Consider the following 26,500-nt stretch of genomic DNA (forward strand, 5'->3'; position numbering starts at 1 on the left):
GGGTGATGGAAAAGCTTTAGTCCAGCTTCACAGTTGGGAAGCTAAGGCACCACTGTAAGAACACTTAACTTTCTTTCTATATATATTAGAATGTTTCTATTGAATGTTGAGAAGTGAGCAGACAAATCTGTAAAACTAGTGTCTGAAATGAGAATAATATAATGAGACTTCATTATGAGTCATATTATATGGTTTCTACTGTGAACTGTAATTTCTAAAATTGATATTAGCTTCACTGACTTTTTCCTAGTAGACATTTGATCTTTCTAGAATGTGCTCCTTTCTCCTCTAGTGATGACCATTTTTTATTTTTACTGAAAAAACTAATTTTATTTGTTCTCCTTTTGTAATACAGTGTTCATTGATCACTTTATCATTCTTCTGTATTGCTTTCGACGAGCCCCGCAGATGGTTAAATACGTTCTGTGTGGACAGTTGAAATTGTGATTTTGTGAAAGTCAGGAATAAATTGTAGTTCAGCTTGTAGGCTGTGTAAAGCAATTCAGAGCCCTGGTACCCCCCTTTGTTCTGCCTTGAATCACGCTGTTGTTCCAGTTCGTGCGCGTGTGTTGATCAGGCTCCCGACCGCGAGCTCGTTTTATTGCTGCACAAACAGGGATTAGCGCTGCCGCGCTCCTTTTCACTCGTGCCCTGGGCTTCAGCACTCTTCTCAAAGGTGAAAGGTTAGTGGAGTAATTCAGTGGGCCACTTCACCTGTCTCTGCCCCCAGAGAATTACTTAGTCTGTGCATTATTATTAATGACAGCAAAAGAGAGCAGCACTGCTGCTCTAAGATCACTGAAGGATGCTGTGATGCCTTTCAGATATTTCATTTTCTACATCAAGACTCACAGTATCCTTGACATGGTCTTCTAGGAGTTCACTGAGTTTGAAACAGGTGATATGTGGCTAACTATGAAAACTTCCTGAGGCAAAGTGACACAATAAATAAAATTACTCACAAACAATTCATCTTCTCTTAATCCCTTCCTCTTGCAGTACTAAATTGTTCTGTGACATATTTGGTATAGCATGTCTCACACTGCCTTTGCAATTTTCACTGACTGTTCTATTTATAACACTAACCTGGATACCACTGAAAACACTGCAAGAAAGTATAATTACATATTAAATAATTTTTAAATTCAGGGTGGTTTTGGTGTGAATCAAATTGTCACCATTTGCTGTTAAGAAAACTGGTGTTTCACTGAAGTGTTAGAATAAGACCTTTCTGTGCTTGTCCCAATCCTAAATTTAATTTTTTTATTTTCTTTTTTGGTTTCCCTTTTGGGTCTTAAGGATTGGTACAATATTAAAACCAACTAAACTGTACTCAGAAGTCTTGGGTTTCACTGCAAACCAATATATGAATATATTCTCTCCTTCACTGCTATTTGCAATGAAAGCACCAAACAAAATGTAGCTACTGAAAATATGCACTTTTATTCTGGGGAGGTCTGGTTTTGGGGTAACCAATCCTGCCTGTACTGATATACAAAGATAACTCCAATGCAGGTATCCTGTAGATAACATAGAAACTACATTGACTTTTCCTTAAAAAAAAAGAGCTCAAGCTCTCCACATTCTTTTTAATTGAAAAATAAATACAGCATAATATCTGGTAAGAGAGGCTGTTTTAAAAGAAAGAAACAAACAAAAAATAGTATTCCCTAAACCAAAAACTCTTCTAAATGTGTACCTGAAGTTAAAATAGCTAGAAAATTACTTGTTTCACATCACACATCCTGCCCAAAGAATAGGAAATGTTTAATTTTTGCTGACTGCTGTTTCAGTGCAGGTAGATCTGTAGAGCCTCTCAACAGGGTGCTCTCACACCTGTGAGCATGGAGTCATTTAGTTCAGGAGAAGGAATAAGACCTTTCAAATTACATCTAACCTTTGGAAATTCTTCCACGTTAATTCTTTTCTTCAGCTGGAGCCCAACTCTTTACAGCCTGATACAGAGCTGAATCCAAACCTGGACCAAGAAAAAAAGTACATTATAAATATTTGGCTGAAGAAACTGTGAGATTTTTATAGGGCTGTGGGTTTTTTAGATTTTAAGGTATTCAAGAAATCTTCTGAGAACCTGCTTGTAGTGATATAATAACTGGCTCCATCAGCTGTTTTCTACTAAAACTGCAAAATACTGCAATGGAAATAAAATTCTACTTTATAAAAGCTCATAAAAATATATAAAATGCATACAAACACCATAATGTACATTTAAAGTCTAAATGTGTGTCTCTTTAACCATGTTGGCATTACCAATTGGAATTTCATTGCATATTGTGTGGTTGATGGGGAAGGCACACTGAAATCAAGCTGTTAAACACACCATCTCCGTTTTTTATTTCACTAGAGTATGTTTGCTGTATTTTTTAAAAGAGCATTGCAAAGCCCAGGAGATGAATTCTGCTCTGAAATTGCTATTTGCTGACATAGAAATAGCTGTAAAAATACAAACTGAGAAAAATACAGTGTAGCAATATATTTTCATTTATTTGGGGGGAAAGTAGTTTTTAAGGAAGAATTATAGTCTGCCTTCTGAATGATAAAGCAGTTTAACTAGCATTAAACACAGCTGAAATTTTGTAATGACCCAACCTCAGCTCATCCAAATCCCCAATAGCATTAACTCCCTAGAATTGAACTGTAAATTTGATTAGCCTTACAATAGACATGAGACACAAATGTTCTTCCTTATACAGTCATATTCAGTGGCTGAAAAAGAAGATGACAAGGTATTGTGGAGCAATGCATCCAACCTTTTTAAGCTAGGGACAAGCTCCAGCTCACCCAGCTTTCAGAATCACATAAATACAGGGCAATTTCATGAATTCTAATATAACATGAGGATTACATATGGTGAGGTGAGGAGGGATTTCGCAGCTGCAGTCTTCCTATAAATCATCCAGAAGATTTTTTTCATTCTCTAGTTCTTTAGATTGACATTTTCCTTGTAAAGTACATTGCTGAACCATAGCTTCTGTCCTTGCCTGAATAATATGGTGCCTTTTTTAAACATTTTCCTTACTCCTTCTCTGATGTGAAATTTGATACTGTAATTCCTGGTGTGTTAATATTTTGCATGGAGTTAATCACAGTACAGGATAAAAAATTTCCTTCACACAAATTTAAAGGTCATGGGGGCATCCTAGGGTGGGGTTTTAGAAGAAATAGTAAATTACAAGGCCTAAAGATTTCTGGGCCCAGAGTTGCAGCAGCTCCTCCAGGCTGGCACAGCCACCAGCACCCCAGAGGCTGGGAAGCCCATTCCTGCCCACAGGACAGGGAAGGAGCTGTGCACAGAGGGTGCCATCCCAGCCCTCAAGCCAGCCACCGCACGTCTGGTGATCTCCTGCCAGGCTATGAATTGCATAGATATGCTTTTTTATTTATTTATTGTAGGCTTATTTTAATTTCTTTCACAAGATTGTTTCAGCAACACATTCCTGGCATAGCTTTATACTCCTATCCCCTGGTAATTGTTGTCATTTGGACACAGTCCTGTTTAGAGTAAAATTCTGAAATCAACCCTGATTCATTGATGAATCATGCTACTTCTTTAAGGGAAAGAAACCATTAAAAACTAGAGCAGTTGACTAGTTATAGAAACAAATGTCTAGCATCAAGATTAAAACCACAGATATATACAAATGGAAAATATGAAAGCCTTCTGGTAGTGGGAAATGGAAACAAAAGAAAAATGTTGTTATGAATTTTGAGATCCAATTTTCCTTTTCATCTCCTAATTAGATAGTTTATGCAGTGGTTGTTTTATAAATACATATTTGGCCCTACTAATGGATATTTCACAATAACCCTTAAGCAGTGCAGCCCAGCTGAGCACCAGGTGGTGCTCAGCCATGTGCTCCATAGCATAGGGGGGTAAATGGGGACCATTGTTTCTTCCTCATACTTGGTATTTTGTAGGATTTCTTCCTCATACTTGATATTTTGTAAGACTTAGGCACTATAGCAAAGGCTTGTTCATGTTGGGAGTTAAATCTTTTAATTGTTTTAATTAAGATGCTTCAATTTATCTTGTAATCTCGGTGTTACGCCCATCACGGTGAATTACGCAGCAGCGGTGACTCGTGACTCATGAAGTGTTGAGAGATGTGTGTCCTTGGACCTGCTGGCTGGAGCTGCCCACACAGCTGCAGGGAGCGACCAATGGCATTTCTGTCCTGTGGCACAAATGCAGCTTCAAATTGGCCGCTACACCCCTGCTTGGGTGGCTCTGGTCTGAAGTTTATATTTCCCTCCTCGCCAGCTGTCCTGGCTTCCCAAACAAAGCAGTTGTGCCTCCTGATGGCTTTATGGCTTCACAGCAACTGCTAAACTAAGCCAGTTCTTCAAGCACCTATTAAAGTGCCCTTTTTTAAGCCCTCATACATATTTACATGTGACACAGCTCCAGACCCGCTGACAGATGTGAAATAGCTGAGCCTCGCTGTCAATAACTACTTTTCTATTCCTGAAATAAATTCCTTGCTCTCAAATGAGTAAGTGGCTTTCCCAAACTGTGGGTTTGTTTTTTTATTCAATATTGTTATACCTAAGAAAACCACCCAGCCAAACTGAAAAAACCAATGTCATTGCTGTAATTACTGAAAGTACCTTTTAGTAGTGTTTGCTTTGCAGCTGGCTGGGTGCAGCTGGTCCTGCTCATGCTACAGGAAGCAAGGACTTCTCTTTGCTTCTAAGTCCTGCTTCACTGGCTTGGGGGAAGCACCTGAGATGATTGATAGTTGATTCTCAGGTCACTCAGCAGGAATTTACACACCTACAACCAAAGCTTTGTAGACCTCAGACATATTAGAGGCTGTCACCTCCACTCTTTCAGCTGCCAAACAAAACACTGCAGAGACAAAGGCTTGAACACATGGATAAATAAACAGCCCAGTTCTTTACATTCCTGGACTTGAACAGATTTCCACACCTTGCCAAGAACGCCTTTCACTGACTCTCTCACCCCAAAGGAAAGGAGACGCTGTCCCATGCTGGAAGGAGATTGGGGGAAGAGCCTGTACCTTCCAAAGCCTTGTAAAGATGCATGGTTTTGGAATACTTTCTTGCTCCTAAAAGGTGATATAGAGGAAGCCCCACACCAGGAAACCAAACATTCTAATTATCATCGAGGTTTGAGGATGATGATGTGCTCCTCAGTAGCCTTGCAGTATATCAAGGAAATCAATTTACAGCTCCCAATGTGAAATTCATGCTTTCACAGAAACATTCATCCTGCACATGAAAAAGCTTCCAGATTTGAACTAAATAAACCTTTACTACAGCACATCACTGTTCACTGACTCATACAAGGTTTTATAAAGATCTCAGAGGCATCACTTTGAATATACACTAAACCTCAATAAGAGCTTGCCGCATTCCAGATGGTAATGCTGAGATATTCCTGCAACCCTTCCCAGCCAGATGCCTCAGAGGCCAAACCCCACCTTCCCCTACAAGCATGAAAACCAGGATATGCCTCAAATTTTGCTTCAAAGATTCCTTTCAAGTTCAACCTTTAATCTCAATTTCTCCACAAGCATGTGGAAGTGTTTCTTTGCACAGGAGCCTTGCCTCCAAGGAGGATGTGGGAATTTTCAACAGTGCTCTCACACTCATCCCCAAGCTGCTATTACACTATGACAAGGTTTCACTGTTGCTACTTAGGGAAATCTTTTTCAAAGAGAAATGTTGCCCTTTCCTATAGCTCAGGTGCCCCATTTACCCTGCAGTGCTTCTCAAACCTCATTTCAGCCACAAATAACTTTTTGCTACTTAAGAGCCTGTAGACTGTTAACCTTCTATTTGCACAGGACAAAATCCCTCAGATAATCCCCTATACAGTTACTCTTCCTGGCTGTGGAGTTAAAGGTGTTATACTTTCAAGTCTACAACTTTTAAATTTTATCTTAGATCAGATACACTTCTTTTACACACATGCATGTAAAAATAATCCAGTCCAGGCCTCAGTGGCCTCCTCTGGATATATTAAGATATTAAAGGTAAGCACAGGCAGTAAAGTGCAGGACTGAGACTGCAGGGACTTAGTACACTGCAGTCACAATGATAACTTGTCTTGCTAATTTAGAAGGTACAAACTTAACATTCAAATCAGGGTCTTCCTGAAAGTGCAGGTTATGCATGGAAAGCGAAAGAATTTGTTTTAGTAGATATTACTCACTAATATTCACTTATTACTCACTAATATTCGGTGAGATTGGCAGTCAGCCAATGAAGTGATTTTTGGCTAAGCCAGTGTGTTTCCCCTATCACAAACTCTTATCATCAACAACCAAACAAAAAAGCCCAGATTTACTCTGCTTGACAGAAGGCCTGACATCTTGTCCCAGGAATTTCCGTGGTTAACAGTGCAAGCACCACACTCAGATTACAACTGTACAGAGAAAGCCAATGCTCAGATTGTTCAGTGGCACCATCTTCAGACAGCATCAAAGCTGATTAATACCTGGCTTTCACAAGAAGTCATCTTCATCTGTCCTAAGTCAGGGAAAAGTGTGGTATCAGTGCCTCTGGACATGCATGGTGCAATCTCAGAACATTTACTGTCACAGCAGAAGTATCAAGTGCATGTGTTCCCCTCAAAAAAGGAGGGAAAGTATAAATTTTGTATGCTTAAAATGAGAATATGTTTTGTCTGAAAAAGAAAGAAGTTGATGAAATACAGTCATTTGTGGGAATGTCTTGTCTTGGGTTGTTTTATTTAGGGTACTGATTGGTTTTGATTAATTATTTGTGAAGTAATTCGTTGATCCAGGCCATATCATGCAGCATTCTGGCCATAGGAATGTTCAGAAAGATCCCATAAATTAAATTTAAAAATCCCAAAATTTGGAATTCACTTCTGTTGCTTTGAAAATAGTACTTGTTGCCCTAATTCCTTACATTTCTTTATGCTTTGAAACCAAATGTATTTTAAAGAAAACAAAACAACATTCAACCTGATAATACAATTAAAGCTCATCCTCTTCTTAGGTGAGAATATGAATAGTTGTGTGAGTTCTAATACAATAAATAAATTGCATCACCTGAAGGTGAGTTGTAGCTCAAAATAAAATTATCAGAACATTTTTTTTGTGAGGTAGAACTTCAGAAAATTGTTTCAGTGATATGTTTACAAGACATGTATAGCTAATTGCCATCCATCTCACCTTCATCTCTTTCCTTCCCTGCTTTGAAAACAAGGCTGGCATATGTGGGCACCTTGTTGGACCTAAGAGAACTGAAAGAATGTGGATCTAAAAAGGGGCTGATGTGCATTTCACGGTTTGTGTTTCCTTTTCAGCTGACCCCCTGGTTGGAAGCATTGCCACTCAGTACATGACTAACAGAGCAGAGCACGACAGAATGGCCAGACAGTGGACCAAGCGATACGCCACATAGGAACCTCCTCTAGGATTTGCTGGACCTGTGCAAGCACATTCACTAAGTGCATCAATAGCCCTTCCCTTCATTCTTATTTTTTATTAAATCTTGAACCATTTTGTGACAAAAGGTTGTCCTTACTTCCTTTTTTTTTTTTGTTTCATTTTTTGTTTATTTTTTATTTTTATTTGTTCTGGGTTTTTTTGTTCTGTTAACTTGAAAGTTGTTTCCCTCAAATGTAGACAGGGAATTTTGGTTATCAGTGCAAAGAATGTTGGATCTGTAATAGTATAGAGCTTTATCAGAAAGCTTTGTATTAATGTGTGGGGTTTTTTTTTTTTTTTTCTTTCATGTGGTTTTGGGGAAAACAAACAAATTCAGAATTATATCTCATTTCTACTTAAATGTAGTGTTTAGGGTTATTTTTTTGTACTGAAGTCTTTAATGGTGGGTGCATGCTACTGGGAACAAGTTTTGTATAAAAGCTTAAAATCAAGAATCACTGTGCATTACTAAGACTGTGTTTATCACTAGCCTTCTGTTTCCCACACAAAAGGCTATTGCATTGAACAAATTAATATGTATTTTGATTTACTTAAAAAACAAAAAAAAAAGTGCTTGTAAATTTCTTAGGGACCTGCCACTTTTGACTGTGGATCAGTTGATGTACACTTGTATTATTAAAGCACTCAATAAAACACTGTGGCTGATAAATGCACTTCTTGCAGGACGGTGCTTTTGCGTTTATGCAGCACAGGCTGCTTAGTCCTCACATCATACAACTGCAGGTTAAAAAACTATTTTTAGGCCTGAACTATTCATTTCTTCTCAACAATGCATTTCGTAACTTGGAATTCTTCATTGTGTCTTTCTTCATATACAAACATCTTCCAAGTTCCAAGGCCTTTCTTTCATATGTCTCTGCTCAGCCTTGCTATTCAGGAGCCTCTTGCTGCATCTTTTACACTGTAGCTTCACTATATCCATCTTGTTACATTTAAAATAGTTGGCAATAAAAATAGCCTTGCAGTGAAAGCAGAATATTGATGTTGATTTTATACAGCAGGCCTCATTTTGCCTTTCTCCAAGCTCTTTGACTGTAAAAGCAACTGTTATTTAAAAAAAATAAATGAAGGTTTTCGATGGGAAAATTGAGCCCACTGCACCAATCATTCCCAGCACATTCAATGATAAGGATATTTCTATTCAGATTTGACCTTCAGGCTAATTTTAGATATGCAGCCATGGAGGGAAAACTTCTACTTGGCTAAGGAAATGTGTGGGTGTTGTGATTTAGAAAATATATACTGTGATGCTGATAGCTGAATGTTCTTTGTGTTGCAAGGCCTATTGGAAAATCCCTGTCTCATATAATTAAATGTTACAGATGCTATATACAGTGCCTGCTTGCCCTCTCCCCTCTCTCCTTGCCTCTTATGTTTAAAGAAGATCTTATCTTGAAGAAGATACATTGTAGCAGGGTCACTGTAAACAGGGAGTCAGGGAGACCAAATCCCATCACACTGCAACCCTATTCAACCATCATGAAAACTAAAGCAGTCAAGGTGACACCACACGGTGTCTCTACACCCACCACTGCATTGCTCTGCATTTCCAGGCTCTTTTGTTTTTCTCTTGGTCATTTGGTAATAAACTAAGCAGACATTCAGCTTCAGTCTGCTGGTGAGTTGCCCTCTGCATGAAGAAAAGCTAAACATTGATGTAGCTGTAGATGGTCTATAACTACCACCCCAAGAACCATGGGGATCTCAGAGAAATAATCAGACTCTCTTGATCAAAGCAAACAGAGAGTCTTCTGCTGTCTGTAGAAGCCAAGTGTTTGCAAGCCCAGCCATGTAACATTTCAGGACCAATGGGTCCTAAATACAGACATGAAAGAGCAATGACCTTTCAAAAACAAAGCAAAACACAAAACTCAGATTTCTCTGAACCAGAAGTTCTTACAGTTCAAAAGCTGTGCACTTTGAATTTGCAGGTAAGTTGCCCTCTCTCTGAAGCTGCACAGTCACATTGTCTTGGATAATATAAAATTACTGTCTTAAGAACTATGAGGATCTCAAAGAAATAATCAACAAGGGCCAACCCACATTGATTAAAGCAGATGCAGAGTCTTCTGGCATCTGCAGGAGTCAAATTTTTGCAAGTCTGGCCATAAAACATTCTCCTCTGTTTGCAAATCAGCTCTATTTGCCTCCCAAGTAATTACTTTTCTTCATCTGCTAAACCTGGGAAATATGAAGCATTATTTAAAACCTGCTGTTGTTGCTGAGGAGAAGTGAGCCATTCCCAACACAATTCAGTCTACCAATAGAGGCCCAGTAAAAATTATGCATTGGCATAATCTCTTTTTCTCCTTTTTTTTCCCCTTGGTCTGGGAAATAATTGCACTTTATTTTGTCTCACCTTTGCTCTTCAAATCATCTCTGAATGATTCTAAATTTAGCTGATTCTAATTCTAAATTTAGCTGATTCCTGCTTCTTCTTTTATGATAAATCATCTTTCTCATTTCTTCTAGTTGGTGAAGTCTGTGTGCTGTTTTCAGGCAGCTGGGTATGAAGATATTCAAGTGACTTGCACATACTAAAACATTCAAGAGGTGACAGTTGGCCTAAAACCACATGCAAAGGCCATCGGTTCAGCAAATCTCAGTATTTTCTCAGGGACACAAAAATTCTAAAGCTGGGACTTTCTTTAAAGACATCCTACAGCTGTTCTGAATTCAATTGCAATATCAAGTAAACAATATTTAATTTCCAGTAACCCCAGCTAAATGTCACTGTTCCATACCCTTTGAGTTCAACTGAATGAAGCAGAAATCAGGGAACTCTCCAAACTGCATTTCCCATTCACAGATTACTAAAGTGGCGTTCACATCCCCCTGTCCAACTGACCAGCTGAATTCCCTCTTTGGAAAATTGCAGAACAACAATGCTTAAATCAAGGTTCCCAAAATCGCCCTGTATTTTCAGAGGTAGCATTTCCAGGCTGCTGCAGGAGTGAGCAGGGCCATAACCCTTTTGATTGCATGCATTGTGGGTGATTGCAGCCAAACAGTTAAAATTCATTACAACCAGCTGCTGTGCCATGAATAAGGCAGGGATAATTCCTCTTGAAAGGTTTTTGTTCAGGTTTTTATACTGTGGGCTGCAGAGGGATGGTCAGGTCCTGTGCCCAAGCAATGGATAGCAGATCACAGCCCTTCTTCCCTGCTGCCCTGTGCAATGATAGCAGGGGAATATAAAATACCAGAGGGGTTGGGACCCATAAACACCAGAATTGGGTTCCTCCTCCAAGCCTTCTCAACCTTTTAAATTCTGTGCTGGGGCCAGTGCATGCTGTAGACACTTTCAGCATGCTGGTACGGTGTGCCCTAATCTTCCAACTTACTCCCCTTACTCACCCATTCCTTCTTTCTGGATCCTTTCTTCTGCTTGATGAACTTACCACGCACAGCTGAGAGACCACCCAAGACACTGATCCCAGTTCAAATAGCTCTTCCTGAAGTTGCCTTAGCATAGTAGCTTACCCTGAAGCAGATGCCAGGAACCTGCCCCCAGGCCCGTCTCCTTTCCCCCTTGTCTGAGGCAATGTCTGTTAGAACAGGAGAGCAGAGGTGGCTCCAGTGGAGTAGGAAGATGCCCTCAGGCAGTGCAGTAACTCCCAACTACTCCAACTCCAGTGGTATCCTGGGGTCCCTTTTCTCCTTTCCAGTTCTCAGAAATTTGTCTCTGAAGATGGACATCTTACTGCAAGCCTGCATTTTGAGTTGTGAAAACTGTAACAAAGACCCAGTGAAAATTCTGTCACCTCCAAAGTCCCAACATCCAGCCTTGGCAGCCACAGTTCCTGCAGAGCCAATTCTCCCTGCTGGTTTTTTTTCATCCTCCATTGGTCTTTCTTCTCTTCTGCTTTTCATTCCCTTTCCTTTCTCCTCCTATCCTTTCCTCCATGACATCAATACTACATCTTGATGCTTCCTTCTCTCTCCTTCCCTTGCCTCAGTCACAGCTCTGTTCATAGTCAGGAAGACACGATGTCTGTAACACTGGAGCTGCTTGAAGTCCCCCGATTTTTAGGTCTTAGAAGCAAGAAAGAGGTTTGTATGAATTAAGTACTTCCTCATTGTGGCATGCCTGGCACTGGCTATAAACTAAATCACTTCTCCCACACACATCATTAGCAGTAATGAAATCCAGGCTGGCCTCCTTAGCATGGCATCCATATGCAAATGAATTTCCTCAGCTCAAAGGATCTGCAGAGCCAGTGCATGGCTGCCTGGGATGCCTCCAGCAGCCTCTCTCAGGTCACAACTGGAATATATTTGGGACTACTACTTACCAGGAAGAATTTTATGATACCTTTAAATCCATCATTCTGCACCCTGATTCCATCGTGAATTTTAATAGGGACTTACGACTCTCTGGAATAATGAAAAGAGCAAAGCAAAACATCCCTTTCATGTCTACTTTGATTGTGAAAGAAAATAGTCATGGACTAATGGAAGGTTAAAACAAAGGCAGGGCTACTAAGACACTCTAATCCCTTGCCAGTCCTAAATTAGAAAAAACCCACTTCACATAACAGCTGAGTAAAAGATGTATTAATTTCTATAGACTTTGCAGACAAAGTCCAAGAACCTCATTATGCAGGTGTCCTAATAGTACATGTGGATGATCAGATCATGCATTTCAGGAGAGGTTTTCGAGAGAAACGTATCCACTAGGAAGAGCTTGTCAGGACCTTCATCTCCCCACCTCAGTCAGGCTGCTCTCCTTGACAGTGCCTTGGGAAACAAGGGCTGGAAACAAGAACCTCGGGTCATTCCTTTTTGTCACTGCTCCTCAAATACACTCACTCACAACAGGCATTTGTTGCTGCAGAATCAGTGCTGGGGTCCCCTTTTGTGTCACCGAGGACCTTGGGGTCAGGCAAAACAAAGGGTCACACTTCAGCTTCTGTGAAATGCCTCCTTTCTTTGCAGTTGACTCATAGCCTTTGTAAGGCCCTGAATGGAGCCTCTTCTCATGAACGGGGCTCCTACCACACATCTTTCAATACAGCCCTGCTCCTTTCTTCACTCGTCATAAACAGGGCAAAGGAAGTGCTTTGCTCATCAGCTTTGGAAACACCTTGCTGATAGCACAGTTGAACTGAGTGCTTGCCCACCTTCAAACTCTTCCTTTTACATTTATTGGACACCTCTCAATTATATGAACATTTCTCCAGTAATCACTGCTCAGTGCCAGGGATCTGCAAAAATCCTGCTTCCTTTGTCCCTTGGACCTCATGCAACCTTCATCCCTACTCCTCTCTGCTGCTTCCCATTTCCTAAATCTGCTTTTTCTCTCAGGCTTCAGGCACCCAAATCCCTTCTTTAGCCCAGCAAACACCAATCACCTCTGCTCCAGGCTGCTCACAGCTGTGCTGTCTGTGTGGTGCTCCAACATCTCACTGAAGAAGGGAAAAGTCCACTCCAGCACTAGAGATTGCTGCCATCTTTGCAAAAAGAGAGATGAAAACCTACTTAATTCTCCTTTATGTAGAAGAGAATGTAATCTTCCTGGTGCTCAGCACTTTCACTAAGGTACAAATCCTCTCTCTGCAGATCTCCCGATCTCAAGGTTCACAACAGCCCTCTCCTTTGGTCTTCAGTATTGCAAGCAGTAGCAAAACAGTTTATATTAAATGCCCTGAATGTTGAATATCTAATAAACCAAATGAAACTTCCCCCAAAAAATCTGTGTGGTGGTAACTTCATAAGCTTTTACACAGGAAACTAACTGAGTAAATTAAAAAGTCGCTCTTGTTTCCTGTTCTGCTTCATTAAGTATTGTCCACCCATTACATCTTGCTGCTGAATCAAAAGAAAATCTTCCTGAAATCTACTTAGAATTTAAATCCTTATTGCAAAACATCAAAGAACAATCACAATGTGTTCTTTCATATCAAGGTAATCTAATCAGAAAGTCTCATAGAATTATTTATATACATACATTTTAATGATAATTTAATAATTTATAGTCTTAAAGAAATAATTTCATTCTATTCTATTTCATAAGATACATCATGAAATACTATATTTCATTACCATGTACATTTTCCATTTTATCTACTTAAAAGAAATTCAGATTGGAATAACTTTGATCAAGTACTTTCCAGTGGAAGAAGACAACTATTTCTTTTGCAGTGTAGCACATGCAGACTTACTTGTCTTAAAAACATAATCCTATTTGTAACTTCTACCTTTCAATTTGAATAAAAGATTGAGTGAGATCTGCAAACAAAAAATGCCAGCAGTGTCTCAAGCCCTGCTAATGTGCTGGTTTGAGCTGTTAGGTGTAAGCACTCTGTCTAATTTTCAGAGGAGGCACTGAAACTCTGGAGACAGAAGAACAAGAGATGCAGTCAAATGCCAAGAAGAAAAAAAAAAGTAATTAGAGAAATAAACACCCTCCTCCAGCAATGTATATCCATCCGTTCCTCTCCTCTCCCCTCTGCCTCTCCCCTGTGGAGCCCCCAGGAGCAGATAAGTGTGTGTTTTATTGCATTTTTAATATACATATCCCTGCTCTGGACACCTGCTGGCACCTGCAAGACCAAAGAGGGTTTGGTTAAACCTCCCCAGTGCCCCCAATGATGTGGTGTTGGCTGAAAGCACAACAACCTCCAGTGCTGCCCACAAGGGTGGTTCCATCAATGCAGAAGGTGAAATTAAAAAAATAATGCTAACAGGAACTAATTGTGAGGCACTTAGGAATTCAAAAAGGGGGAAATGTCAGTAGAAACCTTCTTTAGGTCTAGCAGAAGTCAACTTGTCTGAATAGGTGAATTAAGGATCAAAATGTCATCTTCTAGTCATAAATTATTATCCCAAAGTACACATCAGCTTTTCCCTGTCTAGTATTGCCCCACACCATGGTAAAATAAGGAATAAGACACTTTCACTAGACACCTAGTACATAGCCCTGAAATTTATAGACTTGCCTTGTCCAGTGAGAAACATATTGAAATATTAGTTGCCTAATCCATACGTGCTGTTGCACAGTTGAATAAGAACGATTAAAGTTATCAGAAATATTTAAATCTGCTAAAGTTCAGTCCTCAGGCTGAACTTCCTAACACTAAAGACTTGTCTTTTAAAGACCTGTTCCTCCAAATAAACATTGCTGCTCCCAGACAAAGCCCATCAGCTAGGAGAAAATGAGAAATATCTCCATGTGTCTATTAAACCATTTGGGAAAAGCAAAATATATTAGTTCTCCGGGGAAGTGGTAGGGTGCTAAATAGTGGCTGAAATTACTTCCCTTTTCCTTACAGCAGCCACCACAGTGCTCCACCCTTCCTGAGCAGGAGGGACAGACCACAAGACCCATGCACAGTCTGTACCAGCCTGTTCCATAGTTAAATTCATGCACTGTGATTTACAGACAGCCTGTAGATCTCCACAGCCATCCTTCATCCACAAAGCTCAGCACGTGAAGATGTTTTTCACAAACGAGACCTTTTATATGGTAGGTAGATTTGCCCAGGGGGGAAGAGTTCAACAGTATTTTGTAATGAAACTCATCAGGAAAAAAAGTTATTAACTATTTATCTGTGTCACCAGTCCTCCAAATATTTATACAGGTAACTGTATTTCTTGCATGTGTATGAGATCTCTCTAACCAATCTGCTTCAGTTGGCCAAATAACTTTTATCCATTATATTGTTTTTCCTACATATTTATTTGGGTTTTTTAAGTATTTTGCTTGTTAAAGTACCTACCTTCAGTATGGGTTTACTTTAATTTCACAGAAGTACTTAAAAACAGTTCTGCACAGATTTGCCACACAAATGTTGCAGCACTGAAAATCTGAATATAAAACACCATGTAAACCTAAATTAAATTGCCCTACAGGAATTGATTTTTATTGTCCCAGCTGATAGAAAAGCAAAGTGTAAAAAACACTAAAAAGTAAATTCAATTAAGTGCCAGTGATCTGGGGTGTCATTAGTAGCATAAGCAAAGAGAGGTGTTGATTTACTGCTTGTTGTGCTCAGCCTGGCTCTGGTGCTCTGAGCAGCTGTGTTCTGCCAGGAGGAAGCAATCTGGAAGCAGAGGAGAGAGCTCCAGAGATTTTCCGTGGCCCGTCCTCGGGGTCTGATGGCCACACAGGTGGCCCTGGAGGTGGAAGCTGGATGGGGAGTGGGTAAGGAGTGAAGACTTTCCGTGCTGACCAGGTCACGCATAGACTATGAAAAAAGGTGGTTGCTGAGCCAGGGTAAGTAGGACTTTTACTTGAGGTTCAAGAGAGCTGCCTAGTGGCATGATTCCATTTCTGTTTATTGAAATTTGGCTGCAATGGTTTTTCGTTTCCTTTTTGGTTTTTTTAGACTGGTTCTCTGAGCTTAAATGTGCTCCTGTTCTTCCTGAGTTGAGTCCAACTAAAACCGTGTATTCTGGATGTGTATTGAGGCAACAGTGTCATCTGAGGTTGTGGACTGTAGGTACCTTCTGACCTTTAGTGTCACATGAGGGGGAAAAAAGAGAAAATATTATAAGTATTTCTATGCATGGTCCTTTTTGCAAAATAAAACTCTGTTTTGTTTCAGCAACTGAAGCCACAGGAGGTGCCTCAGTTCTTAGATGACAGGTGATAAAACCATAAGATGTATTTTCTGTTTCAGGTGAAAGCTTACTGTAAGAGGGAGGGATTTACCCGCAACTTAAAGGACACCCACGGAAAGTATGAGAGATCTGCAAAGCACTGTAGCTTTTAAATCTGAATTAAAAGAGAGATTCTCACTGGAGGTAATGGTGGCCTTGAATCAACTTCAGTTCTTGTGTAAATGAAGAGTCTTCACTTCTCACTCAGTCATGGGTGAAGTCAGATGGGCTACACTGTCAGTCTTGTAACTTTCCTTTTCTCATGTCTTTGATAGACTTCACAGGTCATTGTTTTGTCAGACTCCAGATATCATGTATACCATTACACCTGTGGAGGTATATACACTATTAATACTAAACATTTTTTCCCTGTTTATTTTCCCCCTTTTTTTAATTGTTTGTTTGGTTGGTTTTTGTTTGGTTTGGTTTTGGTTCCTTTTTTTTTTTTTCTGGCAAGGCTGAAAATAAGAAAATCCTTAGATAAAACCAGAAAAATGTGTAATTAATTTGTGGCATCCAGTGAGAGCTTTCAGACCAGGCAGTAAAAGCTGACAAAGTGAAGCAAGTGATAATATAGTATTTAAGTGCAAAGTATTGCACAATTTCAATAGGGGAAGCTGCCTACCTGGCCTTAAAATGCCTGTATGTGATAATTCTTCCTTAGAGAAATTGATACATTCCCATTCTTTCTCTCTCCAAAATTTCCTTCCATCTCCTTCCACAATAAATCAAGCAATGCTCAGAACTATACTGTTTTCAAAGGTGGTGAGAAGTAACTGAAGTTAATTAAAAGAGCAAACTTGGAGGCTTTAACTTTACTTTTAGGAAAGTCAAAACAAGTTTTGCTATTTGTTTGAGCCCTAACAGGGTGAGAGAGGGAACTGCTTTTTATAAATCTTGTGGTTTTCAGTGTAACCCTGGCTGGTTCAGATTTAGCTTGGCCTTTAAACAACTGAGCTCTGAGTTTTACTGTTAAATGAAGCTGTGGGGAGAAGTAGGAAGTGGTGCTGCTGCTAACCAGTGTGGAGCTTCCTTTGGGCTCTGCTCAGCCCTCCCTTGTGAAAACAGCCAGAAAGTTTCAGGGAGGCTGAGACTGAACTTTCCAAAAGACAAGTCAAAACATGCCCTTGGCCCAAAGTAATGGGCTCTGCTGGAAGTCTGCTAAAGCCAAGAATTAAACCTCAGTTTCCCCATCCCTTAGATGTGGCACTGATTTTTCCTATCAAAAGGCTTACTTTTGTCTATTCATTATGGGCTCCTGGCCCACAAACAACAATTTTCATTCAGTTTAATTAAAACACTTTTGTCTGCCAGGATGCCATCAAATCTGTCTTTAATTGTATTGCCAGTCATGGCTCATCAGCCCCGTAGGCACCACGGTCAAGCTGAAATATTAAACAAGCAAACACTGATGAGAACAAGTTGTGAAGATATTTCATCAGTTTATAAAATTCATGAGAGTGAAGCTTTTTCTTCTTTTTTGAAGGGACAAAAACCCTCCAGCAATGCAGAGGTGACATTCTGAAAAAGAAAGCAATCAGCAGTTCAGGCCCCTGTCTTTCAGGCTGAGAGTTGGGGTTTGACTCTGGATTTGGCCTCAGCATTGCAGGGATCCTGTCTTGTTCCTCCCAGTGCTGCCCAGCAGAGCTGCTCTGGCCTGTTCTCCCACTTGTGCTGGGCCACTTTGTGCAATACTCCAGCATGCAAGGATTCTTTTTGGTCTTCTAGCCTCTCCACAAGATTACTTGGACTTTTGTTTGTTATGCAACAAACCCATTGGTTTACTGTCATTTTTTCTCATCCTTTTGCTTTTCCACATGTTTTTGTACAATTTCCAGCACTGGTTTGCTGATAGCTGACTAACCAAGGCTCTGTGCAGGTTGCATGACCTGGTGAAGTGCACTACTTCCTTTGCTTATTTCCTTTCCTTTACCACATCATCAGAGGTTGTAATGTATGATAATGCACATGAGACATGATTTCTATTTATAGGTACAGACAGATGTATATGAAGCGTGGAAGAGACAGTGCTGCATAATGTATGAGGAAATTTCTTTATAGATGAGCACTTATCTTTGTATTTAAGACTCTGTCTATGTCACAAAACACTGGTAAATCCAGACTGGGAGATGGGTATCCTGTCAGAAATCTCAGCTGCCCTCTTGCTGTAGGGCTCTGTTTTTAATTGCTCCTTTCCCTTTCCCTTTCCCTTTCCCTCTCCTCTCCTCTCCTCTCCTCTCCTCTCCTCTCCTCTCCTCTCCTCTCCTCTCCTCTCCTCTCCTCTCCTCTCCTCTCCTCTCTTTTTTCTTTTTGAATTTATTTTTATTAGGTTCTGGCTACTTCGGTGTATTTGAATTTCCTGTAAATTGACTTACCTCTTCTCCAGAAAGATCTGACTTAGTCCCTGGTATCCTTACACTAAAACCCGACTATTAGAACAACCAGGTAGAATGCCTGCTACAAGGCCAGGGTTGCCAGAGCCTTCCCTAGGAGGTTATTGCTCAGCTCCTCGATTCTCTTCAGTTTAAAGCTTTGTCTCTAATGCTCTAGCCTGGATTTTAAGGTATCAGGGATTCAAATGCATGCAGAAGCCTGAGGATATGGCTTGACAGCAGCGCTTAGATGATCTAATGGCTCCCTGGTGTTGAAAGGGAGAAGCCCTCCTCACCTCCAGCCATGCATTTCCATGCTGGTGAGGACTCTTGCTGAGCTGAGCGAATTTACTGACCTTGCAGGAACCGTGTGTGTGTGTCTGTCTGTCTGTGTCTAGGGAGGAGGGCCAGGTTAAGTTTTGGATGATTTAGCACGGGATGGGATTAAAGGGCCTGGGCAGAGGTGGAGGGAGCAGGACTACAGGGATGAGCTGTCATAGCTCTGAACCTCGTGGTCCCACCCAGCCTCGACTGGGCAATTCCACGCCTTTCTTTCCACCGGCTCTAGTGTGCATCTGACCTGGTGTTGAGTCACCCCAGCGTGCTAAATCCATAGAAAAAGGGCGGGTTTTAGGGGGTCGAGGGTGTGTGTCTGGCCTGCCTGCCCAAATGGCTCAGAGCAGGGCTGGACAAGCACGGGAGTTGGCGTAGGAAAGCAGATGGGGAATGTGCAACCAGGGCTGGGAAGTCGGGTGGGATCGCAGCAGACAGCAATTAAATTGGTTTAAGCTGTTGTTTTGTGGCAGCCTGAGCCAATTTTAGGGGTGGCTTAAACCCAAGCGTAAGGATACAAGTTAAGTACCAAATTAAAATATTTTCTTCCGTAAATCTAAATATGAGCGTTGTATAACTGTGTTCCTTGCTTTCACAAACACTCACATTAAGCATTTTTAAATGTTGAAAGTATTTATAGCAGCTCTTTAAGAGCTGTGTCCCATTGACTGCTAGTCACTCCTGTGGCTGTGGGAGAGGTGCCCTTGCTAAGTTTCTGCTAAAAGCCCTTTGATTGCCTCCCCGTTTGTGCCAAAGAGGAGACTGTGTCTTCTGGAGAGCTGGGACTGGAAACCGAGTTTTGCCTTACAAATGTGGATCGGTAATAATTTTTGGCACTAGCCTTTCTCTGTGTTGTTTTTTGGGGGCTTTTTTCTGTACGCAGTTGCTGTAGAAAGGAGGAATCCCTCCCTAGCTGCCTCTGAGGGCTGGTGTCCATCAGCTCTCTGCAGAGCCTGGAGCAAGCAGGTCAGCTGTGATAGCACTCCTGGGGTGCCTGGCCAGGGGACGCCGGTGTTAGGGGTGCTCAAAAACACAGCACCCTTCTGCGGCTCTGTAATTGCCCTGGGAGACGCCTGGCTGCTGTAATCTCTCTAGCCCAGCGTCAGAGGTCCCTCTTATCTCTGTTGCCAGTGTGAATTGATCTCTGGGCAAATCTGCAAATGAATGGCTGCAGATGGGAAAAACAAGCGGGGATAAATGCTTCCTTTGTGCCTGTAACTGCCACAAATGCCATCAAGGGACATGCCAAAACCTTAATGAAATAGTGCTGGGTACTTTCTCCCTGTCTCTGGGGCAAGCCAAAGTGGATGGGAGCGTGATGCCTTGCCTTGTTTCACCCAGGGTCTCCATCCAAAAAACAGTCATTCTGTCCTTACACAGCACTCCAAAAACAGTGGAAATGGCTTCAGCATCCTGCCAGGTCATGTTGCCTTGGAATCTGTTGGCCTACAAAAGCTGCTAAACACAATTACCGAGTCCCCAAACCAAACATTAACAAAGGAAGCAGCGATATCCGAGGTGCTTCATTTAGGAGTTGGTTTAAAAAACAAAATCCAGAAATGTGAGTGGGAATGTTTTGCCGTGTTCAGTGTGCTGTGGGCCTGGATGTTGCCCCCTGTTGTGGAAACTCTGTGCTCATGACTTCCGAGCTGCATGCAGCAGCAGTGCAGGAGCAAGCCTGGTATGTCTGGGGCTCTGGTTACAGCAGGAGGAAAGCAGTGCTGCAGGAATGAAAGCAATCCTTTCTCTGACTACTCACAAATCTATGCCACACATTTCTGCTTTTGGTACCCTGTAACTGAGCACATCCAGCTATAATGAGGAACTGCATGGACAGGCAGGTAAAGCAGTGCAGTCGCATGAGATCTCACCCTGCAGCTCATTATATCAGGCTTTTGCAGAATGTGTTGTGTTGGCACCACGGGGATACTCGGATCTGGATTCACTCTTCACCCTGTCTTCCCCATGGCAGCTGCAGATAGGCTATTGATCTTTCTCCTCATTAATCAGAATAATTTTGAAGAAGAAATAAGGGACTCATTTCCTATCCATTCTTTCCCTCAGTTCTTTAATTTACAAACAGCTTTATTTTGAGCTTTTCCTGTTTCCTGCCTCCTTTATGAGGCACCATTCAATGACTGCAACTTATTTGGTAGTGATATGTGACTCACAAAGTGTCTGGAGTTTTGCTTTGTAAAGCATTAAGATGTGAGTAAAAGGGGGAAGAGGAGTGCCTTATTTTTAAATAGGATTTTTTGTGCTGTAACTTGATCAAACTCTAGGTAAACAGATTCAATTGTCCAGGGTGGAGGAGGGAAACATGTACAGTCACAGTCACCTTTTGGGTTTACATTTTTAAATGAAAATGAGTTAATCTATCTAGGCAACATATACATCTCCCTTTACTCCAATCTCAGAACCTTTACTTACCTTCACAGCCCTGCTGTGCAGCAATAAAATGCTATTTTCCTCACTTATGTTCAGCAATTTGTTTATTTTAATTGAAATTCCTTTTGCAGACAGGAACTGAATACTTAATATGCATTTTTGCAGACATGGTTTAGTGGTGGACTTGACAGTGATGGGTTTACAGCTGGACTTGATGGTCTTAGAGGTCTTTTCCAACCAAAACGATTCCATGGTTTGTTTCTTACCCTCAGAAAAGGGAAGAAGGCGAGGGAAGTAAAGGACTTGCAGAACCCAAGCCAAGAGGTTTACAACCCTGGTAGAGCAGATGGAGACTTGGTGTCTAAGCAAACTGCAGCAAATCTGCGTGCTGAATGGAGAATTTTCTACTTTGCCAACAAAAAATGTGAAACAGAGAAGCCTGCCTTCTACTTAGGATTTCACTGCCTGAATCAAAGACACATGGAAGAACTCCTACCCTCTTTGAATCAAGTTTGCATTTATTTTCTAAGGAGAGAAGTCATATCCAGTTATTTAACAAAATTATTTGAGCTCAGGATGATTTTGCAAAGGACCCCACACACAGGCAGAGGAATGACTGAAGCACAGAAAGGGGTTTGGGTGTAAAGAAGACACTGAGCAAACTGATGCAGTGAGCACTTAGGGACTTTCAGGGGTCTGTGGAACTCAAATATCTAAATAACAGTTTAAATCAGTTTAAAGAGTGATTAAACCCAAAAAGCCTAAAGTCCCTTTTGATTTTAAACTCTCCTAGAGCTGACAGTTGAACCCATGTGCTGTGCCTTAGGCAATGGTACCCTGGTTCTAAATGTGGACTTGCATTTCAGGTCCACCACCCAAGGCTGGTGACTTCCCAACATGATTCGTTATCTGTCTTGTTCTCATTTTTTCTTACAGTTCTCTTTTTTATATTTTTTTCACTCCCCCTCTTAGTGAACTTCTGTGAAATAAAAAAAAACAACAATCTCCTTTTGATGGAAATCGAGAAAGGTTTGAATGGATTGCTGCTTTTATGGTATGTTAGGTTGTTGCAAGGACCAGTTGCTAAACTCCCTAATGTGATACAGGAGGATATATATATATATATATACATACACACATATTAGAGAAAATGTTTTCACTCTGAGGGTGGTCAGGCATTGAAACAGGCTGCCCAGGAAAGTGGTGGAATCACAAAGCCTGGAAGTGACCAAAAAGCATGTGAATATGACACTTGGGGACAAGGTTTAGTGGTGAACACTGTGCTGGGATAATGGTTGAACTCAATGATCTTAAAGGTCTTTTCCAACCTAAATATTTCTCTTATGTATATATATACATGCATACTACAGAGGGAAAAGCAATTGTACCCATTTCAGATTTGTTTGGAGCCTTCTTCGAGTTGTTTCTTTATTAAGCAGTGCCTCAAAAGGTGGTAGGAGTAAGGGCCATACACCTTGACTCTTACAGACTCCATACTTTCAACTACATGTACAGAATTCCTAAAACACCCAGTGAGGAACAAGCCACAGATCACAAAGCAGAGTGGGAGGGAGTTATTTAGGGGGAAGTTGCCGAGCTCTTCACTACTGTCATATAGATGAGGCTTCTTGGACAGGTTGCATTAGGATGGCATGGTAGGAAATGAAAACTCTCTTACCTGATGCTTGGAGAACTAGACGTGAGATTCCCAAGAACCTATCCAGAGGAAACCAAATGGCTGCTGCCTGGAAGCAGGTGTTGCACCTAGCTCTCAAACTGTGCAGCACATTTGTAAGGCATTGTTGAGGTCATGGGCATGATTAGGAGGTGGTGGAGAGCTGTGTGCTTTTGATTCCCCTTATCAAAAGGGATTTGGGGTTATTGCAGAAGTTCTGACAGCCCAGCCGTGTTTGCTGTCTTATTGTGCATACTGCAAAAGGTCAGTCCACTCTGGCTCAGGGAAAGGCTTTGTAGCCGGAGTCCTCCTGACAATAAACTGTAAATGTTTTGTCCATCAGAAGGTGGTGATAGCTTGGTATTGAGTAGTTTTCCTGTGCTACTGTAGATGGCTCTGTTGCCAGGATTTATCAGCCTGGAAGCAATTATAAAGAAGACCCCATGGGCTTGGGACTTTCTCTGAATGTCTTCAGAGAAATGTTAAAATGTCTTGGGTTTTTTCACTGAAGAGTCACAGGTTATTATTCTGAGCTCATGAGAAAAAAAGTGGCATGTGTTTGAAACTGAAATCTGCCTCTATCATTAAAAGTGAAGGATGTGATCCTTCACCCCAGGGGTGATCCCAGGGGATGGACACATATCTCTGTAGTGCTGCTGCATGCAGCTCTCTTGCAGAAAGATGCATGCATTGCCTGTCAGAGAGAAGCCTGGGGCACCAGAGAGGGGACGCCTACACTTCTGCCTGGCCAACTTCTTCACTGATTATTCCTTGGCAGCAATAGTGAGGGGGAAATCTTTGATTTCCACAGCCTTAGTCTATTTATATATCCAAGACTAAGGGCTGTAAATATGGGTTCTGTTAGTTGAGCTAGTACTGGAGCTTTGTTATGACATTGTCATCAGCATATCCAGTAGCTCTAGCAGCTAATAAAAGGATATTTGCACTGTGGGGGAGTGAGAAAATCCAACTGTTAATATCTTGGAGCCTGTGAAGAATATTCTTACCAAACAGTTTAAAAGGTGTTCTCCAAGGGGCTCAAGGAGAGAGCAGGAAGCATGAGGCATTGCCAGCTGAGGTGGTGATGTTGTGGAACCAGAGTGCCATAATTGTGCAACAGGCTTAAAGCACTCCAACCAAAGCCATTATTCAGCAAAGTCCTGCCAGTGTTAAGTGCCTTGCTACACCAAACCACCAAAGGCAGGAAATCTGTGATACTCTGAAGAGATGAACAGGCTCAGGTGTGGACAGGGGTTGAGGAGAAGAGCTGAAGAGCTATTTATGTTCACACTCATTGCTCTAATCAGTGACCTGGGAGAGGAGATTAATGCTCCTTTCTGCTTAGCTGCAACCAACTCTATGAGTTTGTGTTCAGTGCTAGAATATCAAGAGGAGGATGCCCTCTCCTCACTCCCACCTATTCCTTCAGTTTCTAGGAGACATGGGTCAAATTCCCTTCTGAGTTTGAAGGGAGATGAGCCCAAGTGCCTACACATTTCAAATCAATGTCTTAAGTGCAAGGTTATCACGTTAAAGCCTGCAGGATGTTTCTACATCTTTCAGGAGTCAGCCTGGGATTTTGAAGCTCAAATAAGCAGAAATGAACCTTCCTACAGCCATCCGCCAATGCTAAAGTTTGGGGTTAGGAAAGGACTTTGGAGCCCAGTTTGTGGTTTGTATTTTCTGTGGGATCATTCTGGCAGCTCCGTAGTGTAAGGCAGGGGGCCTGGATGTCTTGAGGGGTGTTTTGAATCACATTTTAGACATATGGCCTCATGTTACACCTATGTGAGCTGTTGCTGGAAGGGATGATCCAGCCCTTCCTGTTCCTTAGCTCCAGTTTTCAGTTCATCACTTTTTGCCTCAAATCTCACCCCTGCACATCTGTAGACAAACCAGCACAACTTGCTAGCCTGATGTCCAGAGGTTTCTCGGGCATGTCTGGAAAGAGCAGTTTTCTGACAAAGGGAACTTGGGCAAACTTGAAATGGAGCAGCACTGGCTGCCAGATCACAAAATCCAAAATAATGTGGTGAAACAGCCAGTGTTAGAGAGGAATTCAGGACTGACCCTTCTGGCAGTGTCCTACCATGGATGAGGAGGGGCAGCAAAGGCCAGCCCCAGCAGTGCCCCTTACTCCCTACTTCCAGGCAGTTCCAGAGATGGAGCAGGGAACACATAACTATGAGCAGTCTGATAACAGCCATGCAGTTTCTGACCTCATAAAGTGCAAATTATCCCACGTGGGATGGAAAGTGCCTCCAACTCATCCTGCAGGAAGTATTTTTAGGATCTGGCCCTGATATAATGGAGGACTTTTGCTACATCTAAAGGGTATGATTTCAATGAACTGGTGAGTGTACTGAAGTATTTCTAACAATTCCTTCCTTGTGGAGAATAATTGTTCTTCTCTGATTAAATTCCTTTTTCTTTCCATCTGTTTCTGTTTCTAGTTTAGACAAAATGACAACATTTTTTTTTCTTTAACGCTTTTATCAAAAAGTAGAGAATAAAGTGCTCCAGTCCTTCATAAACGATTTTTTTCTGCCCTACTTCCCCCAGCCCATTCAGTTTTTAATGGAATGGCATACATTGTCAGATATGCAGCAAAAGGAGAAGTACATAACCCAGAACCTAATAAAACAACAAATCTAGTGTGCCCTCCTGGTCTGCAATCCTTCAACAGGCTCCCTTCATTAAACATAAAGCCATGTGTTTCTTAAAACAGATCACATCCCTGGTGCCACAGTGTGGTATGTGTTGCTCCCACTGTATTTCCTGAGGATTTTCTAATTTATAGCAGCACAGTTTTTATTCTTACAATGCTTTTTCTTTTAAGTACATCCCCCCCTCCAAAAAAAAGAAGCAATACTGATATCTGTGAAAGCTGTAAACTATTTAAAATTGATCAAAGCAGCAATACTTCGTGCAACTAACCTTGACAGCTCAGCTTTATTCCTGGCAGTGTCTGCAGCAGCCCAGCTATGTCTTACTTCTTCAAGCATTGTGGTTGCCCAGATGAAAATCCCAGTTAAGTCCAATGGCTCTGGTGGTGCTGTTCTGGATTTACACCGGGCTCCCCATGAGCAGAATTTAGCTGTGAGCTTCCGTGTGCTCCTGCTGCGTTTCCATGGCACAGGCAGTGATGGAGCGCCCAGGAGGGCTGGCAAGTCACAGAGATCTTCCATTTGTATTCTGCCAGCTTGCCCCAGCTCCTCTCTTTCTATTTCACTATTGTTTTAAAGCGAAGGCTAAGGAGGCTATGGCCATATGCCTTCAGCTGGTGCTCGGGCTTTGGGTGACTAAAAGCCCTGGTGAGGACACCAATGGTATTTGATTAAAGAATGAATTGTTGCAAGCAAGGGGAGAAAACCCAGCTCTCTTGCAGAACAGGTTTGCACCTTTCTATTTGGATATTTTTAACTATAAAACAGCTCTTCAGGAACAAGTGTGGTGGATAATACATACTAAAATTGCCTCTTTTTAAAAATTATTTTAAGGTAAAAACATCCTATAAAGCTGCACATGTAATTCAGGGAGGGATGAGAGATAAAATACATTGCTCTTTCTTAGAAAGGTTGCTTTTCATTTACAAGCACATGAAAATAGCTTTTTATTAGCTGAACTCTTCCTGATTTTCTACACACAGCTCTCCTAATAGTATC

The 26,500-nt window shown here is 41.4% G+C and overlaps 1 protein-coding gene and 1 long non-coding RNA gene across 3 annotated transcripts in view; one reads left to right on the forward strand and one right to left on the reverse strand.

The window, feature by feature from the left end:
- The window catches only part of LOC102064105 (ubiquitin-conjugating enzyme E2 E2), a 202,503-nt gene extending 194,447 nt beyond the window's left edge, over positions 1-8,056 (forward strand). For both annotated transcript variants that reach the window (XM_074538499.1, XM_074538504.1), the window contains exon 6: positions 7,319-8,056. In XM_074538499.1, the coding sequence (XP_074394600.1) occupies positions 7,319-7,416 (98 nt within the window). In that variant the 3' untranslated portion in view covers positions 7,417-8,056. The remainder of the gene's footprint in view (positions 1-7,318) is intronic.
- Positions 1-26,127, reverse strand: part of LOC141728624 (uncharacterized) — a 69,912-nt gene extending 43,785 nt beyond the window's left edge. The window contains exons 1-2 of the long non-coding RNA XR_012579776.1: positions 25,773-26,127; positions 1,898-1,978 (exon numbers count right to left, since the gene is read on the reverse strand). This is a non-coding gene — a long non-coding RNA (uncharacterized LOC141728624). The remainder of the gene's footprint in view (positions 1-1,897; positions 1,979-25,772) is intronic.
- Positions 26,128-26,500: the final 373 nt, after the last annotated feature.

The sequence above is a fragment of the Zonotrichia albicollis genome, chromosome 1 (assembly GCF_047830755.1).
Source record: "Zonotrichia albicollis isolate bZonAlb1 chromosome 1, bZonAlb1.hap1, whole genome shotgun sequence".
In the NCBI taxonomy this organism is placed as follows: domain Eukaryota; kingdom Metazoa; phylum Chordata; class Aves; order Passeriformes; family Passerellidae; genus Zonotrichia; species Zonotrichia albicollis.